Consider the following 21,285-nt stretch of genomic DNA (forward strand, 5'->3'; position numbering starts at 1 on the left):
TGCAGGCCATGTGTCTCTGCAATAACTACTTAACTCTGTTCTCATAGCTTGAAAGTAGCCCTAGACAATTATGTAAAGAATGAGCATGGCTATGTGTCAATAAAACTTTACAGAACCAGGCAGTGGGCAAGATTTGGCTCCCAGGCTGACCTATGTCAACACCTTATTTAGAAACAGGAAATAAAGGGGCCGGCCCGGTGGCTCAGGCAGTTGGAGCTCCATGCTCCTAACTCCGAAGGCTGCCGGTTCGATTCCCACATGGGCCAGTGGGCTCTCAACCACAAGGTTGCCAGTTCAATTCCTCAAGTCCCGCAAGGGATGGTGGGCTCCGCCCCCTGCAACTAAGATTGAACACGGCACCTAGAGCTGAGCTGCCGCTGAGCTCCCGGATGGCTCAGTTGGTTGGAGTGCGTCCTCTCAACCACAAGGTTGCCGGTTCCCCTGCAACTAGAAAACGGCAACTGGACCTGGAGCTGAGCTGCGCCAGACACAACTAAGACTGAAAGGACAACAACTTGAAGCTGAACGGCACCCTCCACAACTAAGATTGAAAGGACAACAACTTGACTTGGAAAAACAGGCCTGGAAGTACACACTGTTCCCCCAATAAAGTCCTGTTTCCCTTCCCCAATAAAATCTTTAAAAAAAAAAAAAAAAAAAAAAGAAACAGGAAATAAAAACAATGCATTCCCATCTAGTGCTGAAGTCCAGTCAGTCCCAATCTAGGGGATCTCAAGCACCAGTAAAGTTTCAAATAATTTGGGGACAAGAACAAAAATCCGGAACTATTCTATCACTTTTATAAAAGAAAAGGCATAGAAAAGAGTAGGGAAAAGGTTCAAAATAAAGAATAAACTTTTAATTTCCTGAAAAACTGCATCGCTTGCCCCTATTTTCTGTTTTAATCATTGCACCAGGGCCTGATTAAGCCTTGGGAAACCACGGTCCAAAGTCCCTTCCGTTGGTGTTAACTCTGCTCCACCAGCGCAGCTGTGGTTACCATCCACTTGACCATAATTTCAGGTTAGTCACAGGGAAAGGCACCCTCTCTCCTTAAGGCCTGAGAGTAGCTTGAACATCACATTCTGTGGCTGGCACCCTCTCCCCTATCAAGGGGGGCTGTGCCATCTAGGGAAGGGCCAGCAGGTACCTGGAAGGATCCAGCCAGCTGGAGGTTTAAGAGAATACAGAGCCCTGACAGGCAAGTAAAGGGGACTGTGGCCTTAATTGTTTTATTAAAGATGAAAAGTCTCAGCCTGAGAGGTGGCCTGGGGGGAATAAGGCCACTGAGAAAACCAGCTAGCGGCAGTCCTTACTTATTCTGCAGTCAGGCCCAGCAAAACCAGGAGCGCACTCACACCGGTACCAGTTGTCTCCATCCACGCACGTGCCACTGTTGTAACTAAGAAGAGAGCAAAGACCACCATGGTTACCAACCTCCCTCCCGATCCGCGACTCCACTGCCAGTCAATCACAGGGAGCCACGCCAGTTACCATCAGCAGCTCACACCCCTGGCCACACTCACCATTGCCTGGGGAGCTTTGAAAATACTGATAGGTCCCACCCCTCAGAGTCATTTGACAGATCTCGGCTGCAGCCCAGGCACTGGGACTTATAAAAGCTCCCAAGTGATTCTCACGGGCAGCCAAGATTGAGAATTACTGCTCTAAATCAAGACACAACCGGGCTAATTAAAGTGTGGTCCACGGACCAGCAGCATGGGCACCACCTGGCATTTATTAGAAAGGCAGGGTCTGCAGCCCCACCCAACCTCCTGAATCAGAACCTTCATTTTCAACAAGATCCCCAGGTGAGGTCCATGCACATCACAGCCAACAAGCGCTGGCTTGAAAGGTGGTCACACTTACCAGGGATGAGGACTGCAGTCATTGGTATCTGCAAAGTAAAAAGAGAACTCAACAGTGAGGCCTTCAACAGGCAACGCGGTCTTAGCCCTCAGAAAAAACACGGCTGATTTCCATGGTACCCAAGTGATAAAGGCGTAGTTAACACCAGCAAAAAGCACTTCAGACCTCTGCTCAATTGGAACCAGGCCTGCACCACACTTTGTTTCCTTCAGTGTGGGACACATGTACACAGGAAGAGGCCCAGTTAAGGGGGGGAAAGGGGTGTGAGAATGGAAGGAGACAGGCTACTGCTCAGACCAGAGCTGGGAACGAGACGCCATCTGTCTCCACTTATCTCTTTGGCGACTTTCTCATGCCCAGGTCAGGGCTGCATCCCATCAAGTCATTAGAACAGGCCCAGGTGATGCAGAAGCAGACATCAAACAGCTCTGCGTCTGCTTTGCACTGCAGGTCCCTGAGGGTGTCAGGATGTGCTCCCACAGCCCTCGGAGAAGTTCCAGGGCAATGGGGGACACTCACTCTGAGTACAGATGGGCCCCTCCCAGCCTTCTTTGCAGACACACGTGAAGGACTCGCCGTTGACCACACAGGTGCCCCCATTATTGCAGGGGTTAGGTAGGCAGCTACTATTTCGGGCTACAAGATAAGAACAGACAAGACCACCCTTCCTGAGGATCAAGATACTCTGAAGGGGCAATAGCCAGACCCAGGAGAACACTCACAGGTGATCACGTGGACCAGAAAGTTACCTATGTTGCAGGTTGTTCCTTCCCAGCCTCCAGGACACATACATTTGAAAGCATCCCCTTCGTCATAGCAGGTGCCACCATTGTTGCATGTGGCCTCGTCACACTGGCTGTCACCTGGAGGAGGAAGGTCTCAGTGTGAGCCCCTACCCAGAGCTCTCACAGAAGACAGAGAAGCAGGGGTCCCAGAGTCAGAATCCCAGCCGGCCACCACTTACGCGAGTGGCACGTCTTTCCTTTCCACCCATTTTTACAGTCACAGTAGAAGTCATTGACCAGGTCGCGACACGAACCCCCATTGTGGCAGGGGTTCTGGCTGCAGTCGTTAATGTCTAGAACCAGAAAGGAGACACTCAGCTGAAAACAGGACACTTCACAATCCACGAGAACCACGCCTTTCCTACGGCCACCTCCACCCCTGCTCTCCACCCAGAACTTAAACACCATCACCCTTTTCCAGGAGTACAAGAGCCCCCAACTGGGTTATACTTTTAATGCCACACGTTAGGCATGTCAGGGGCAGGCCTCTGTCACTCCCATAAAATTAAAATCAAGATGGGCAGAAATTATCCTCAAAACGGAGATGACTCCTTTCTTTGCAAGTGGGAGATTTATCGTCCTAACTACACAGTCTGATTCTATAGCTCCTCAGCAGAAGTGCCTTCCCACTGGCTGTCACCGCATTAACAGATGCAAACAGGACCAGGCAATGCTGTCCCATTATAGGAACAGTTGGGGTCTGACTTTCAGAGATGCCCATTAAAATGAAAGTCTTTTCCTGCTGATTCACTCCGCCACCCACAATCCCAGAGCTGTCTGTCCCCCAAAAGACCACAGACTCACTGGTTTCACAGTAGGCTCCCTCCCAGCCATCACTACAGATACACTTGTAGGAGTTGACACCATCGATGCAAGTGCCACCATTTTTACAGGGGTTGCTCTCACAGTCATTAATATCTGTGAAAGGAAGAAAAAGGAAAAAAACAGGTAAGTATAGAGGACGAGTAATGCCACAGCCAGGCACTGTTCTATAGGCCACCTCCTGAGAAGATGCACTTGGCACCTCAAAATTCTCAACTCCATCAGGACCGTTTCTCGAATTCAACAGGCAGCTCCCCGAGCAGGGGAGACACTTCCAAAAAATGCCTCATCCGTTTTATTTAACACCCTCACTAAGCTGCTAAGCTGCTCGGTGGGCATGGGAAAGAAACTCCTACAGAAAGCAGGACCTCCCAAACTATTAAGATTCCAGAACGTTTTAAAATAAATGTGAAGGCTCAGAGGCGTCAGTGACCTCATAAATTCAACACAACTCAGTCTTCGATCCTAGACGCACTGGTAAACCTTCACTAGTCCCGACTGAAGCAATGCAGACTCCAGCGCTGCCTGAGCCGGGCAGAGGCAGGGTGAGGGGTCTTACTTTCATGGCAGTATGTTCCAGTGAAGCCTTTGTTACAGTCACAGGTGAATTTGCCTCCCGACTGACTCTTGCACTTCCCGTGGGGACCACAGACGTTCGAGGAAATATACCGCACCCCTTCAGGCGTGTCGTTGGAAGCCATGGCCACTGTGCAGCTGTCAATCACTAGAAGACAGACTCAGGATCAGATCCCAGCCACTGACCCATCAGACATGACTTTCCTAAGCCAAGGACATACGCCAAGCCTGCTTTCCTAGAGACAGGCACCTTTGGCTAATCAGGGTAAGAAATCAAGAGGCATCTCCGCGGCTAAGACTCTGGCAACATGCCATTTTACGCTGTGACAACACTGAGATTCCAGGCGGAGAGAAGTTTTATGTTTTTTAAAGGCATTTTTCTCCCTGAGTGACTTAAAAGTCTGCATGTCTGCGGGCCCCTTTCAGTCTACCTTTGACATCCACCCAATTCGGCAAAAGTTTGCTAAAGGAAGAAGGACCTACTTAATCGTACTTAAGCAAGGCTGAAGGACACTTAACCTGCAAGGCTGTGCCACCTAATAGAGTAGCCACGCGTGGCTAAATTTCAATGATTTGAAATTCAGTCAAATAAGAGTTTCTCGTTGCACTAGTTGCATTCTAAGTGCTCCACTGACCACACACACACACACAGCCTATGAGTACCATGCGTGAAAGCACAGGTACCTGACAGCACAGATACCGGACATTTCAAATCCTGACAGTGCGGCTCTGAGGAATTTGTCTCAGCATTGCAAGTCAGCCCACCCCAGACTAGGAATGCTGAATGAATTTCACATTCTCTCCCCTGGGCTACTTGTAGACATGGTTCTCGCACTGGTGGGCCTGAACAGATTGCTTCCATGTGTCCTGACTTCCCTCAGCAGTCAGGTTAGGGGGTTTGGATCTCTTCACCTACACTGTTTCTCAGTATCAAGGCAGTGCTAAGTGGGGAAAGAGGAGCGAGCCTTGGAGACAAGCCAGGAGCCCGGGGGAGGGAGGTACCTTCACACGGGGTAGTTCGGCAGTGGTCTTTAAGGTGGGAGCAATTCTTGCCTTCGTAGTCTTCAGTACACTTGCAGAAATAGTCACTGGCACGGTTGTAACACTGGGCACCGTTCTGGCAAGGATTGGGCTCACAATAATCTATGTCCAGCTGCAAGGACCAGGAGCAGGGTGGGGGAAGAGGAAACAAAGTAAAACAAAGGTGTGATTATAATGTCTCTGGGGCAGCAGACTCTGGAATCTGACCTCTTTATCTGCTTCTGTTAGGAGAACACCCTGCATAATACAGTTATGTCCTAGAGACTGTCCAGGTATGCACTGGAAAAAACAGGGCAGAGTGAGAGAGAGCTGAGGGGCGGGGCGGGGGGGGAGAGCAGGGGGATGAAATGGACAGGCTACTGATACAACTAAGAAAATCACTCATCAATCTCTTTCCACCAGCATTTGTCTAGCAGAGATCCCTAGTCAATGGGAGGTTAACAGATTTCACGGATACTCCAGCCACAGCAGTAAGAGTGGAAGAGGGAGAGGGGTGGGGGAAGGGCGGATGAGGGAGGGAAGGGAGGAAGGAGTGGGGGGAGGAGCAGGAGGAGACTCCTGCTGTAAGAACTTGGCCAGAGGTTCTGCTCACCTGACAGAGGTTTCCAGAGAAACCAGTGGGACACAGACACTGGAATCTGTTGATTTCATTCTGACAGTGACCCCCATTCAAACAGGGGTTGCTGGCACATTCATCGATGTCTCTCTCACAGTGATCACCTGCATAGCCAGGTGGACAGATACAGCGATAACCATTAACCAAATCCTGGAAGAGGAGAAGGGGGGAGAAACACATGCTTTTTTCCTATGTATTCACAAACACAGGGCTTCAGTGGTTTAGCATGACTGTCGTGGTTCTGCTGATTCACTGAACTAGCCAAATGCCAAGTCTCTCGAAATGTGTGGAGGAATTCCTACTGTGTTTCCCGAAAATAAGACCTAGCCGGACCATCAGCTCTAATGCATCTTTTGGAGCAAAAATGAATATAAGACCCGGCCTTTTATTAATATTATATAAGACCAGGTCTTATACTACAATAAAATAAGACTGGGTCTTATATTCATTTTTGCTCCAAAAGACGCATTAGAGCTGATGGTCCGGCTAAGTCTTTTTTTCGGGGAAACACAGTACGTGCATGCCTTCAAGATGAATCCCAGGAGGTGGGGAGGAACATGAGTCCAAGTGGAACTCCCAGAGACTCCCTTTTCACCTGCATTTTTAAATCTCACAGGGACAGAGCTCTCCCAGGGCCACATAAATCTTAAATTTGTTGTCCATCGTTAAGGTTTTGATTTAAGCAAAGATCTACATACCCGACAGGCGGCGTCATTCTGACATTGGCCAAGGCAGTCATTAATATCTAAAAAATAAACAAGTTATCATATTAAAGAGGCAATTTACATTGAAATTGGGCTTAATTGAAAAGCCTTCGCAACTCAGGACAGATAAAGCCTTCAAATCAGATTTCCTGTGTGCTTCCGGTGAGATAAGGTTATTGCACTGGGTGGGAACCCTCCCTAATTCTTACAGACTGACCTTGTGAAACTTCACATCATTGTTTTAGCCACCTTATCAGAATGTGGCCCTTTTACCGGCTAATGAGCCTGATAAAGTACATGTTTTCATTTCTGCACCGATCACTCCAAAAACATTCCCTCCGTAAGATTTTCCTTTTACCATTCGAGTCTTCTACAGATTGGCAAATACCTTCAACAACCAAATTTCATGAAACTCAAAATCAAAACAAAGTCACTCACTGATTTCACAATTCTGACCCATCCAGCCGGGGAGGCAATCACAGTAGTAGCTGGCAATTAGATTCTTACAGGACTTGGCATTGACACAAGGTTTGGCCTCGCATTCATTTGCATCTGAAAGAAAATTAGGATGAGCAGTGAGGAAGGGGCGTTTTACCTCCCCCATTTCCCCTCCCTCCCCCCAAGACACTGTACCCATAGTTTGTCTGAAATAGAGGACATTTTAATAAGCTTGCTAAATAAGAGACACTTGGTTCCCTCTATTTTGAACATCTGATCTCTCTCCGTAGACATCATCCAATAAGGAATGCTAATTGATAACTTTCTGTCTGCTGGTTAACAACGGCCCCCAGCAGAACAGCATAGCCACCAGGCATTTCTGTGCAAAACCCGACACAGCCTAGTTGCTGGGATTTAAATGTAGCAAAAAGAATGCAGACAGCTCATTCCTCATGAGATCATCCCCGTTTGGAGCCCAGCTGAACAGTCCTTGGACAGACGATTGACATGGTTCAAGGAGTCCCGCGACTTTCCCACAGGGCCTAAAAGAGCTAGTCCATTTGCATTCCAGTGACTTCTCCCAAGCCCGCTGGCTGGACTATTGATCATAAATTACTTCTGAGTATGATGGCATGCCAACTCACACAGCTGGCCACAAGTTCGTCTTCCTTAACAGCTCTGATTATCAAAGTCAACCTTGGGGCAGGAACTTTCTTACCTAACTGGCACGTTTTGCCAGTCCACTGGGGCGGGCACACGCACTTAAATCCATTAACCAAGTCCTGGCAGGTGCCCCCATGGGAACAGTTATTTGGAGAACAGTCATCAATGTCTGTTTGACAAAAATGAAAGAGGGTTGGCAACTTAATCTCAATCTGTTTGACAATTAGATAATTTAATACCACCCGTCATATGAGGGGCCTTCACTGAAGAGCCAGACACCTGCTACAAGTGACTGCCCCAGTGACAATAAGGCCTGGTTTTAGCTTTAAATCCTCTTCTGCCCCAGATCATTTAATCCCCCACCTACGTAGGCAGGGAGAGTCAGCTGGGTCCCCAGAGCACCAACCCTCTGGTCACATGGGACATCTACCTCTGCTACTCTTTATTTTTAAAGAAAAGTTTCATCCTGGCTCAAAAGGTCGGTAAGAAGAAGGGAAAATAACTCTTTTTCTACTGGTGGAAAACCTTGTTCTTCCTATTTGCTCGGAGTTGTCTCAAAATAACACACCTGGGGTGCCCAACTCCCCACTTCTGCACTGGAGTATAGCTGTCTCTTAACAATTCATCTACTGTCCACTTAGTAGGTGCCAGGCTCTCTCTGTAAATTCATTCATTGAGTCTTCACAACCCTTGGAGATGGGAATTGCCACTATCCCATTTAAACAGAGCATGGGAAGAGTATGCGGCCAGAGTCCGACAGGGGTGTGTGGAAGCTATGGTGCCAGCCTAGGCCATCCGACCCAAAAGCCCCATCCTGAACCATGCTGAGTGCTGCTCTCAAGGGTGCTGATGATGGTGGTTCTCAGACCTGGCTGCACCTCAAACCCAGGAGCTTGTTAAAGAATAGACTCTCCAGTTCCAAAGGGAAACGGTGTGGAGCCCAGAGAACTGTACTGTCAAGCACCCAGGCGGTTCTGATGGGCAGCCAAGTCTGGTAGCCATGGTGACTCTATAGCCACCTGCCCCCATGACAAAATTCAGTAGTGACAACCCCCCCTGTAGACAGACTCTCCATGATTCAATTTGGAGGAGGCAGAGCTTCAGGAGCACAAGCAAAGTTAGGAGCTATGCCATGACGAAGTTCTTCCAGTAGCAGCCACACATGTGCTACCTTAGCAGATAGTATGGGGGTAGTTCCCAGTGCAAAGGGCGGAACCTCATGCCAGACTCCCCAACAGACTGACTGCGTTCACCCCCTCCCATCAAGACAGGTACATCACCCAGACCTCACACTGGACCGTGTGCCCAGGTATCTGCTCCAAGCCTGTAGTTCAACACAATGACCCCCTAGAAAGGACACAGGCCAAGGCCCAGACTTACTTGTGGAGCAGGTGGGGCCAGTCCAGCCCGGAGAACATTCACACTCAAACCCCAGGGAAGTCTCCTTGCAGCTGCCTCTGTTGTGGCAGGGATCAGAGAGGCAGGCGTGCTCCGCTGCAAAACCCAGATGGCAGTCGGCAAGGGATGCTGCTTTTTGCTACTCACACCCTCTCCCCACAACCAGATCCCACACCTGGGCCACCAGCTTAAGCTTGTTTCAAAAAATAACAGCAAGCGGGTGATATCACCCTGCTGTGTCTAGGGAAGAAAGGAAGTCATCTTTCTCGCTAAGCGGTCTCCAGCCACATTTCAAGGTATCTGGGAGCCACGGTCATCGCATGACAAACACACCGCCTCCCAAGCTAGTCAGCATCACCCAAAACATGGGAGTGACTTGAAGGAAGTCTCAAAGACCCACAGAACCGCTGGGTCACAAGTCTTAACTTTAGAGGATATGTTCATTTTTCTATGAATCCTTAAGTATATTTTGAAAGCCGAGTGTACAAAAAAAATTCAACACAGAGATCTCATGCCTCCTGGACCACTTACCAATTTCACAGTTGGGTCCTGAATACCCGTCAGGGCAGGAACACTGATATTTGTCAGGACCCGTGTTACTACACGTCCCCCGATTGAGACACGGCTGGTGAGTCCCACAGTAATTGAGATCTGCCAAGAAGATCCCAAAGAAGTCAGTCGCTCAAAGATGTAAACACTGCTAACCCGCTGTGTTTCTACCCCGTTCCTCTTTTAAAAGCCACAAGTTATTAAATAAGTCATAGGTATGAGGAATATAGTCAATAATATTGCATTAACTTTGTAAGGTGACAGATGGTAACCAGTCATTGTGGTGACCATTTTGCAACGTAAATAAATGTCAACTCATCATGTTCTACTCCTAAAACTAATATACTGCATGTCAATTATACTTCAATGAAAAGAAAAAAATCCAAACCATAACATTAAAAGCAAATTTAAACAGATTTATAATAAAAGCCCCTGCAAATAAAAATAAAGAAATTAAAAAACCAAATTGCCATCCCACCCCTAAGACCTCGGGCTCCTCCTGAGGTCCCCGTCCCACCCGGATCCCATCCCTGAGGCACGTACCTTTGTCGCAGAGCTGACCGCCCCAGTTGGTCTCACACAGGCACTGCCAGGGCTCGTTACAGGTGCCATGGACGCACCCCGGGTGCGGGATACATTTGTCACAGTACAGGCCCTGCCAGCCGTACTGGCACCTGGGGACAGACAGACAGTACACCCTACTTTAGTCTCTAGAACATTCAGGAAGATCTGTGCCATTAAGACAAGGCTGCCAAGTCCAGGGTTTTTCTGTTTTGTTTCATTTTGGGTAACAGGATGGTAGACTCTCAAAGGTTTGTCTAGGGGCTCCTTCTAAACAAACATTTTCATAGTTGGGCCAAGGTCTCCTCCCAGGCGACACATGACAAAGGGAGGGCTGTTTGGGGAGAGGCCGGTGTGGGGCTGCCCTTCACAAAGCCACTCTTCTCAGGCTTACAGGAATGAGCCGAGGGTGGAATAAATCAATCCCCGAGCAGACTATAGAGGGAAAGGAAGGACTCTCGAGTGACAACAATAGCCATGCGAAAGTCTCCGCAAATGCGGCTCTTCGGGCAATTTTTACACAGCAGCTTGGCTCAGCTCTTTGTCTAAACAGCAAGTCACGACCCCAGTGCACAAAAATGCAACAAGACACCAAGTGCGGCAGGAAACTGCTTTAGGATGAGGTTTTATGAAATCAAACAAGGAGGGAAAGGGGGCACCTCCTTTGGCAAAGACGAGGGTAGGAACCCTGAACCCATTTCTGCAGGGAGGGTGAGGGAAGTAACAGCTCTCAGAACCAATTCCATAGATGATTTATGACCCACTACCATGGCTGCTTATGCTTATTTTATAGTTATTTCTCACTTCAGGGGGGGGAAAAAAGGTCAACTCAGTTTATCTAGTATTGGGGAAGGGAGTCGAGTTTCCTTTATAAGTGCCTCATTAATCGGACTCTTTCGAGGCCAAATGGTGCCTTTGATCCCCAAACAAAAACACAAACATAAACCTTCACCTGGGGTGGGAGAGAGGGCAGGATCTCAACCACTCACCCCTCAAGTTTCAAGCCCTCTGAAACTTTAACTGCCTTCTCAAAAATCAAGCTTTCACAAATAGGAGGGGGGTTGGGGGAGGGCCCGATGGTGGAAAGAAGGTGGTGTGAGTGAGGAACAGGGAGAGGCAAATATTTCCATAATGGGACCTGGGAAAAGCCATGGTCAGAACCAACGGCCCCCCTAAGCCTCTCTGCTGTAACTCTGAAAAACAAGCAACCCCCAAGAAGGAAAGGCTTTCGGTTTCCAGAGATCTGGAGGCAGGCGAGCAAATCCTTGTCATGGGAAAATTATAGGGATCCAGCTAATAGCTAATCACTCTCAGCTGAGAACCAACTTAACCCCTGAGAATACGGATTGTTTCCTAACTTCTATCAACAAGCTATCCACACCCCAATACAGAGAACCACCAGAATGTGTGGTTTAAAATTAATCTGACAGCATTCTGGTTTATGTAACACAGAACATGAGTCTATAAATGACAAGTGACTATTTGAAGGAGCGAAATAAGAAAATAAATCTAGTAGGAATTTTTAAAAACTGGACACTCAAGTCATTGGGAGGTGGGGGGGCAATTCAAGATTGCTACTCAGATTCTTAGCTTGAAAGCTAGTGAAAAGAAACCGATTTGGAAATAGCAATATTTTTTATCATTTTCTGTTATTCCCTTCCAAATTAAGGATCCCTACACCTCTTCAATTTGTCTAATAAAAAAAAGGCAGCTGACGACCCAACCTCACCTCCTAATTAATGAGAGAAGGATCCCCAAGCATAAAAGAGGAACCATCAGAAGCCACAGATGACTTCAAAAGAAAACAAAAATACTGACCCTAAAAGAGGTATCACAAAGTTATCCCCGGGTTTAATAGCATATGATTAAGGTTCTCATGAGAAATGGAAGTGACTTTCCTCATATGATGATTCATAATTAAGTTTGATATTATTGGCCGGTTTGCAATAAAGCAAGCATGTGTGCCCAGAAAAAGGACTCTAAGTCTACTTGGGAACAACAAAACCAGGAAAGTTTTCTCAAGTGGGGGGGAATAAAAAAACAAACAAAAAAAAAAACACCTCTGTAATACATAATCCCAAAGACAACTTACAGGGAACTTGCCATTCAACTATTTCTGGAGCAGGACAGAACCTGAACTTCCTCAGCTGGAAGGTTCTGTTTTGATTTTCTTTCAAGGGAGGGAGAAGAAGGGTTGAGAGACTATGCAAATGACGTGTGGGAAAGTCGCACCTTAAGTAAATAAGGGCACTGGTGCGAGTCTGGGCAGGGAGTGGGAGGTGAGACTTCGAAAGAGAAAGGGCTAAATTCTGGAAACAAAGCCTGTTGTTCTGGCTGGGAGGGCGCAGCAGTGAGTTTATTCTGATGACAGTAGCAGAAATCGTGGTTGGCCTCCGCTGATACTCATCTGAGAGCAGAGCAGCACCAGAGTGGCTAATAGCAACTGCTGATCTGACTTTCTCCAGAACACCCTTAATTACACAGTTAGAGGTGGACGCCTGCTCAACGTTTGACAGCAATGCTGTTAAATAGTAGTCAGCCGCCACCGATGGGAGTTACTATGCAAACCCCCTCAGCCTTCCAGAAAATCATCTTATCTTTCTGAAGTTGAGGAAGAGACTATTTTCAGGTCAATCTGTTTTTTTATACATCCAACTGTCTTCATTCCCACTTCAGCTTCAAGCCTCAGAGCCCAGTGCTCCCGCTGCATGGGAGGGGAACAGATGCAGTGGTGGGGTGCTAAAAGCCACAGACAGTCCTGTCAAAGAGTTCTCAACATTTACTGAGCAGCAAAATCATGTGGCTGGCTTGTCAAAATGCAGATTTTCCGGGCCAAACCCAGAACCTGAGATTCATGGGTGTGGGGTGGTGCCGAGGAATCTGCATTGACAGTTCCCTGGTAATTTGGGGGAAATAACTTGGGAGTACCAAAGTCTGGGGACAGTGATTCCCAAAGTATGGCCCCATCTGCAACGGCACCATTGCTCAGGAGCTTGTTAGAAATGCAGAGACTCAGATGTACAGACTCAGGATCTGCACTGTGACAAGTGCCCTATGTAACATTAGTTTCAGATGCACTGGTTTAAACTATGTGTTGTAAGCTTTCCTTGGCTTAAACCGGGGTAGCTTTGGGGGCAAACGTGGCAGGCCCCAAAGGACCCAGTTGGCGTCACATTAAATCTAATCCTTAATATAGGAGAGGAAGAAGAGTAAATTGTGAGATTGTGTCAAAATGCCACAGCACTAACAGTATTTCCTGAAGCAAGCCTTTCCCAAATTGGTATAATGTACATTTCAAGAAGTTCCAAAAACTGTAATCAGGAAGCAGTCGGGGTAGGTCTCATTTGGCTTCTGCATTGTCTGGGACCATAAAAGAACAGACTTCAAAGGCCAGCAGCAAAGTCTACATCCATCAGGCTCAACTGACAAGATTCCAGCGCAACCATTAACCTCTCAGCACAGGCCTGTCTCCCGCCTGCAAAGGGGCCAGGAGATTGTACTAATCCCATTCTAAAGAATGCTCCACTTTCCCCTATTGATGGGAAAAGTGGGGGAGGGTTGGGAGATGGAAAACGGGGCAGGGGCGGAGGCAGACGCAAAGAAACATGCCCACATCCCTCCATCTAGTCCATTAGCACGTCGTGGGGAAGATTACAAAAACGTGTTATCAATTTACAGAACGGTTACTACATGAAGTCACTGACTATGCCCCTAAGAGTTGCCTTTTTTCCTAAGAGAGAAGTGTGTGCATTCCACTGGACAGCTGGTATAATTTAATAAGCTTTGCATGTGCCTATTTGAATTTTTTTAAAAGCTTTCTTTTCTTCCGAAGAAACGTATTCACAATAAAGTCAGTCCTCATTGTGCATTCAGAAAAAGTGTTAAAACAAAAAAACAAGACAGTTTAGTCATTTACCTGCAGTCACCTGGGAGTTTGCAAGACCCGTGCTTGGGACTACAGCCCTGTCGGCAAATAGCTGTAAAAAACAGAAGGATGCATCAGCACACTGCCTGTTTCTTGTACCGCCAGTGCCATGAAAATGGCCTACTGCATTAAGCCTACAAAATCCACAATTTTAAGAGATCTTGTATCAAGTCCATTGTGAGGAGAGGAAGATGGGAAGTGCCTGAATAATAAATCCAGCTTTAAATTTCAAGGTCATGCTAGCAGATCCTCAAAACATGATACTGTTTAGGGACAAAAAATGTAGGCAAGTTGATGGGGGAAGGGGGTCTTCATCCACTCTCTCCAAACAATAGCTACCCTGCTCCCTTGTCAATTCCCACCTCACCAAAGAGAAAAGGAGGTAAAATCCTCCCTCATCTCACCCACTCTGTCCCATCAGGGCACATTCAGATGACCCCCCCCCCCCCCAGCCTCCTTAACCTCCCTCCCACCCCCAAATGCCTGGGTCTCAAAAATCCCATGGGACTGACAAAGCCAACCAGGCTGCCTTCATTTGGCTAACTCGGCAGCCAGATCTGGTGGTACTTTTGCAAAGTGTCCTAGCAAATAAAAAGCTATTCCGCTTCCTTTATTTAAAAAAAAAAAAAAAAAATTGAACATTTAAAAATACCAGTTTTTAAGTGACTACTGTGTTTCCCTGAAAATAAGACCTAACCGGACCATCAGCTCTAATGCATCTTTTGGAGCAAAAATTAATATAAGACCCGGTCTTATATTACATTATGTTATATAAAACCCGGTCTTATAGTAAAATAAGTAATATAAGGTCTTATATTAATTTTTGCTCCAAAAGACGCATTAGAGCTGATGGTCCGGCTAGGTCTTATTTTCAGGGAAACACAGTATTACTGATTTTTAGAATACCAACTACTTAAAATATATTTATCAATTCTTTCACATGGAGCCCAGAAACATCATCCTTTTAAAATTCTTGTCTCCAGCTCTTTAAGAAAGCAGTATCACCCAGTATTACTGCAAATTCCTCTTCACTCTGCCCTTCAGTCACAGTTCAAAAATGTTTTTAATTCATGTTTATCTTGCAAGAATTTATCAAATTATGTGACATAGACAGAGTACATTAATGTTCGGGAGGGCCTATTATACTTAACTAGAATTACCCATCAATTTGCTAAGACTCAAGAGCTTTGTAAAAGTAAAGAACACAGACAATTCCATGAATATCTGTGAATGTGATAGTTCACTGAATTCTAGAAGGTGCTGGGACAGTAGACAGCACATCTGAAAGCTCATACAGACATACCTCATTCTATTGCACTTCTCTTTATTGTGCTTCACCGATTTTTTTTTGTTTTTTAATTAAAGACAAGTCCCTCCATCAACAAAAAGATTACGACGGCTGGAATGATTGCAATCCCCGCTTTACCGTGGTGGGCTGGAACCAAACCACAGCTCTGAGGTGCGCCTGTGCCACTGCGGATGGGTTCAGTTCTACACCAGTATGAAAGCTCAGGCTCACCACTTGCCACGGCCCCAAAAGACGCCCAGTGAAACCCTGCCCTGAGGCCACCTCGAGCTGAGGGGCTGTCATTTCCTGCAGGATTATCTGTTCAGGCATTGACTAGGCTAACAGTCCCCCTTGGCATCTGTTTTCGGTCAGGGTGCGTAGAAGCAGAGCCTGAGAAGGGGATTCGGGTACAGGAGAAAGAGGTGGCAGGTACCGGATAGGGCAGAGGTAGGAGCTGGGCAAGGACGTGGTCTCAGCGGGAGTCTGGCTTCATCCTGATCCCAGGGGAAGCTCTGCAGTGAACCGTCGCACAGTTAAAGCAAAGGGGGCTGGCCTTTGTACCCCAGGTGATTCACAGACTGTGAGATGGACGGATGGGACATGCAGTGGCTCCGCTGTGACCAAGGACAACGCTCCCTCAGAGCAGCTGGTGGAGGGGGCACCAATAGCCAGCCACCTTCTAAGCTCAACGTCTGCGTGCTTCAGGCATAGAAAAAAGCCCAAGTCTCACCCCACCTGAGACAGCCACCTAGATGCAGGGAGAGGGTAAGAACTGACGCCAGAAGCGACAGGCACACAGACTGTTAACCCACTCGGCACACGCCCCCATACCTTTGTTACATTCGGGGCCCATCCAGCCTTCCATGCAAGTTTTGTTGCCATTCTGGTCACAGGCATAGTGTCCAAAGAAGTCGTCTCTGGGTCGGCAGAACTTGTTGCAGCCGAAGCCATAGTAATAATCATCGCAGGTCACGCGAATCTGATACTCAAAGTGGGCGACCCCTGTGTTCTGCTTTAGTGTCTGCCACTGGCGGCTGGGGTTTATCATGCCCGAGTGAGAAGCCTTTTCAATAATGCTGTCGGGTTCTAGAGGCAAAGGGGGGAGAAAAAAGATTAACTGCATTAACAGTCACATCAGAGCCTTCTTCCCTGACCATTTTGGCTATTTAGTTCAGTGGTTACCAGAGGGTAAGGGGGTGGGGGTGGGAGATGAGGGTAAGGGGGATCAAATACATGGTGATGGAAGGAGAACTGACTCTGGGTGGTGAACACACAATGGGACTTATAGATGATGTAATACAGAATTGTACACCTGAAATCTATGTAATTTTACTAACAATTGTCACCCCAATACACTTTAAAAAATAATAATAATAATAAATGCACATGGTACAAAATTCAAACAGTACAAAAGGGCAGAAAATGCAAAGTTCATCCCTGTCTCCAGAGGCAACCACCCTTACCAGTTATTTACCCTTTTCCTGGGTGCATAGTATTTCACTGTCTAGAAATACAAGGAAATAATTTACCTAGTTCCGGTTTAGGTTGTGTTGGCCTTTGGCTATTAAGCAAAGCCACAACAAACATTCTTGAACATGTATGTCCATGTCTCTGACAGAAAGAAAGAACCTAGAAATGGAAGTGCTGACTCCAAGAGGACAGGCACAACCAATCCACTTCTGTCCACACACACAACCCCAAACTACCTCAAATGAAGGCCTGTCAATTTGTCCTCTCACCAGCACAGGAAACTGTTTCCCAACAAGGTACTATGAAACTTTCTGATCTTTGCCTGATAGGTAAAGAAGTATCTCTTGTTGTAATTAGCATTTAATTAAGTGATGGCGTGCACCCTTTCACCTGTTTACAAAACCATTTGTAGTATTTGTTCCTGTGAACTGTCACTGGCTTCTTTCCTTTATCAAGTTTTCGACTGCGCTGTTGGTCAGACTGATTTGCAAAACCTCTACATATTGTAGAAAGTAGCCCATTGTGGAATACTACTCGTAGAGAAATTTCATTATTTCAGGTCAAGGTTAGCAATCTTTCTCTTCTGGTTTTAGAGTGTTGTGTCTTGCTTTAGAAAGACTTTGTCTACTTCCAAACTCTTCACTGGAAGCCAAGGAATTATGCTTTTAAAAATTATAAATTTCACCACCTTTTAAGCTGGTGAAATTTATAATAGCAATTTTAAACAGAAATTTAAATAGCAATTACTACAAGCTTGATGCATTTCATCTTTCACATTTGCCCAGAAGACAGATGCGAACGGAATTCACCCCAGTTTAGAGAACGGTAGACTGAGGGGCTTTTTGACCCACGTCATGCTCTTTAAAGGTGCCTCCTGATGAAAATAAACACACCCAGAGCTCAAGCAGCTCTCAGGAAGAAGTGGTCCCTGCCCTGAGGCCACTTATAATCCAACCTGAGAAAAGACAGGTATTAAAATAGCTCCAAACACCAGGTGCCAAGAGTTCAGGGGAGGGATGTGAACAGAAAGCAAGGCACTAAGTCAGCACCCAGCCTGGTCTTGTGTTTGTTTTCTTAAACCTGCCAGCACCAACCCTTCACCACCTTGTCAAATTCAAGGCCACCTTGGAGAGACCATGTTAGTACCTACTTGCAATGTCTTTGTGATTCTTACCCACCCACACCCGTTTTTCTAGGCCCGGGGCCTGTGCTCATTTATAGGGCTACGCAAACCCTACAGGTGACCGGGAGAGAAGGAACACCTAAGCTGCTTTATCCACACTCCACTTGCAGCATGGCCCTGATGTTCACCCTCTGGATTTCTTTAACTGTCTTGCGGGCAAGACAAGCCTTGAACAAGCCCACATACCTGCAGACTTACACCCCAGCACACACAGAACCACTTGCAGAAAACACTTTACTATCTTAAGTTTTGCAAATAAACACAGGCAAAAGAATGACAAAAATGTCCCTCCATTAACTGTGTGTTTGCTCTGGTTGTTCAATTAAAAAGTATACTGAGCTATCACCATGTGACTATGAGATCTTAATAAAGGAATTATTTAAACACACTTGCCATGGCCCAAAGGCTTTTAGCTTCTCTCCAGCAGGTATCAACAACAAACAATTCGTACCCGAGTCCAGGCCAGTCCTACACGCACAGGCCGACACTGTCATTTTCAAGAGCTTAGTATGCTTCCTACTCATTTCCAGGAAGAAATGCTGCCAAGTGATCATTTCGGATTCGTCGATGGGGCTAACAGATATGTATCACTAACTTCACACCTGCCTGACAGATTTTTCCTAAGAGCCGAGCGAGCGGCAGAGAGTCCAGTGTGTCTGTCTGTGACACGTCTTCTGGCATCTGGGTTAGAGGGAGCAAGTTTGCTACCCGTTTCTACGCTGCTGCCCCCTGAATCACACTTCCTATCAGCTTGGGGCATCACAAGTGTATCTGGAGTAGTTCACTTGGTAGGTCAGCTTCGTGACTGGATAAAGGACGTTACCAGGCCTTCCCACAATCTTCACGGCATGAAGGTGGAGCACGGAGGGCCCACAACAGCCGTGCAAGCCAAGGAGAAGGTAATGAGAGGCAAGTCTGAGCATAACCCCAGGACCTCAGCAACCCACAAACAGGCAGGGCCCTTAGCCAAGAAGGCTAAGCTACGAGGAAAACCTGGTCTTGAGAATGCCTGTTTGTGTTGACCTATATCTATTGAGAAGCCTAATAAACTGAAGCCGTTTCTCTGGGACAGAAAGATAAATCTATATCCTATATACTGCAGTCCTAAAGTATAATAGAAATGACCTCGGAGGACTGATGACAGGAGGACCAGCCTTAGACAATACTTTCCAACACATGCACTGCACCTGGGCTTTCCTTGGGCCAGGCACTACTCATGAGGGTTCACTGGACAGCTGATGTGAGATTCTCTGTTCCAAAACTCAGGTCTCTGCCTCTGATCTGAGGCCAGAATGTCTGCAACTTGTTTGGGCCCCAAAGAGCAACTCCATTTACGTTGCTACACATACTCAGTGTCTGCCCTCATGGAGTCCAGTCCCTTGGAAGGGGCAGAGGGTGAAGAAAGTGAAAAACAAAACACTCCAGAGTGAACAGCATGTGCAAAGGCCCAGAGGTGGGAGAGAATGTGATGCATCTGAGAACAGAAAGGTGACTGGTGGGGTATGACTAGAATACAAATATGATGGATGACAATGTGAAATATAAGATGGAGCTGGCAGGGAAACGAAGCTGGGCTGTGCAAGGCCTTGAGGGCCACACAAAGATTTGTTGCAAGAGCAGCAGGAAGCTCTTACTAAAAGTGGCCATTAAACATTATGCTCTGAAAAGAGCAGAATGGCAGGAGAATGGAGAAAGCACTGTAGGCAGACCACAGTAGACAGGGGTTGACTAATTAAGCCGCTATTGTTAAGAGTTTGGGTGTGAGCAGATGGTGACTTGGACCAGTGCAATGGCAGGGGAGACAGCGGGAGGAGGCAGGACACTGGTAATGTGTTAGAGATAAGATTGTCAGAGGTGGATTAGATTCGGAGATAAGATTTTGGAGGTGGATTAGATATGGATGCTGAGAGAGAGGTACAAAAGGGTTGTGGTCCAGATTTCTGGCTTGCAGTACTGGGTGTTCAAATGCTAATGCTAGTCATCCATAAGTGGAACTAGGCAGGATCTGCTTGTGGAGAGGGAAGATGTCAAATTTCGCTTTGAATGTGCTAAATTCAGTAACTTGGAAGCATCAAAAGAGAGGCTGAAAAAGTGGCTAAGGCACTCCCCGCATACCCTTATCCCTCCTCATCAGGGTTCACAAAGGGGGCGCTGTAGGACTGGGGCAACCCCTCTCTCCAAGACTGGAGGTCAGAAAGCCCTTCATCTCTACCCAAGTCCTCCTTGCGCCCTGCCAAGGATTTGGTTATATCCCCAGCAAGGGATGAGATGCCCAGATCTCCGAAATGGGGCTACCCCAAAATGTAGACAACCATGGGCAGCTCGTTATGGACACTGGATTCCCAGGGGCACAGCTAACTTGACCTGTGGGACAGCGGAAGATCCTAAAGTCCCTTGTATGCCCTAACAAGTGTCCTGACCCAGCTCTCTCCACCATTGTTTTAACATCTAAAATGGAGGGGGAGGAGAACAGCACGTCTGCACCAGAATATCTGAAAAAACTATTTCTCCCCCTCCCCAACCTTTCCAATGCTTAGTTACCATTGTAAGCAGGTCACAATGACATAATGCTCACACAATCCCTGTGGCAAGGGAGGGAAGAGAGAGAACAAAGAGGTGTCTATGACCCTGACTGGCATCAGCCACAGCCAAGGCTGGTCACACATGCCCTCCCACCACACCTCAGTGCGACAGGGGTGCCCCTCGGGGAGGAAGTCCACCAATCTGCACTTCAGGTATCAAAGCAAGAGGAGTGGTCCAAGTGACCTGGAGCCTCTGGCACACGAGGGCTCAGCAAGACGGTGTGGTCCCGAGTGATCCAATGAGCCAGACAGCCCGTAAGGGACCCAACCTAGCACATACCAAGCCCTCACTGGGCCCGCTCTGGGCATTCACCATTCTCAGAGGCAGGAAGAAAAAAAAGAAAGCAAGGCGAGAAAAAGGGGCAGGGGAAATGTCATTAGCAGCAAAACCAGAAAGCAAGGGTCAGTGAGATGGAGGAAAAAAGGGATGAGACACTCAAAAAGTTTGATTAAGCCTTCCTCCTGTGCAGACTGAAAGTTCAGCGTGAATCAAGTTTTCCAATGACAACCACCCAGATCCTGCAGACGAAAAGGGAACTCGCAATTTTGACAAGTGAGGGAAAACATACGTTTAAGTTACAATAAAGAGCAAAGACTGCCCTGTAAGCCAGACTGCTGCCATTTCTATAGATACCCTCTATGGCTTCCCCACCAAAACCTAGCTTTATAGCTATTCTGGAAAGCAACCTGCATTGAAAACAGTCATCTTTCAAAAGGGGACAAGGCAAGTGTAATGGCTGGGAGGCTCTGGAATTCCGCTTCAATGAAAGGTTTGTCGTGTGCAGTGTGGGAAACCCTGACCGGCTGGAAGCTCA

At 47.1% G+C, this 21,285-nt stretch overlaps 1 protein-coding gene across 1 annotated transcript in view; it reads right to left on the bottom strand.

Moving 5' to 3' along the window:
* Window positions 1-21,285, bottom strand: part of JAG1 (jagged canonical Notch ligand 1) — a 36,703-nt gene that overhangs the window by 5,190 nt on the left and 10,228 nt on the right. The window contains exons 4-20 of the mRNA XM_033094962.1: window positions 16,067-16,321; window positions 13,939-13,999; window positions 10,005-10,135; window positions 9,444-9,563; window positions 8,895-9,008; window positions 7,570-7,683; window positions 6,852-6,965; window positions 6,408-6,454; window positions 5,686-5,859; window positions 5,055-5,205; window positions 4,036-4,200; window positions 3,459-3,572; window positions 2,834-2,947; window positions 2,619-2,732; window positions 2,389-2,505; window positions 1,870-1,897; window positions 1,317-1,402 (exon numbers count right to left, since the gene is read on the bottom strand). Of these exons, the coding sequence (XP_032950853.1) occupies window positions 1,317-1,402; window positions 1,870-1,897; window positions 2,389-2,505; window positions 2,619-2,732; window positions 2,834-2,947; window positions 3,459-3,572; window positions 4,036-4,200; window positions 5,055-5,205; window positions 5,686-5,859; window positions 6,408-6,454; window positions 6,852-6,965; window positions 7,570-7,683; window positions 8,895-9,008; window positions 9,444-9,563; window positions 10,005-10,135; window positions 13,939-13,999; window positions 16,067-16,321 (2,019 nt within the window). The remainder of the gene's footprint in view (window positions 1-1,316; window positions 1,403-1,869; window positions 1,898-2,388; window positions 2,506-2,618; window positions 2,733-2,833; window positions 2,948-3,458; window positions 3,573-4,035; window positions 4,201-5,054; window positions 5,206-5,685; window positions 5,860-6,407; window positions 6,455-6,851; window positions 6,966-7,569; window positions 7,684-8,894; window positions 9,009-9,443; window positions 9,564-10,004; window positions 10,136-13,938; window positions 14,000-16,066; window positions 16,322-21,285) is intronic.

The sequence above is a fragment of the Rhinolophus ferrumequinum genome, chromosome 23, assembly GCF_004115265.2.
Source record: "Rhinolophus ferrumequinum isolate MPI-CBG mRhiFer1 chromosome 23, mRhiFer1_v1.p, whole genome shotgun sequence".
NCBI classification, from domain to species: domain Eukaryota; kingdom Metazoa; phylum Chordata; class Mammalia; order Chiroptera; family Rhinolophidae; genus Rhinolophus; species Rhinolophus ferrumequinum.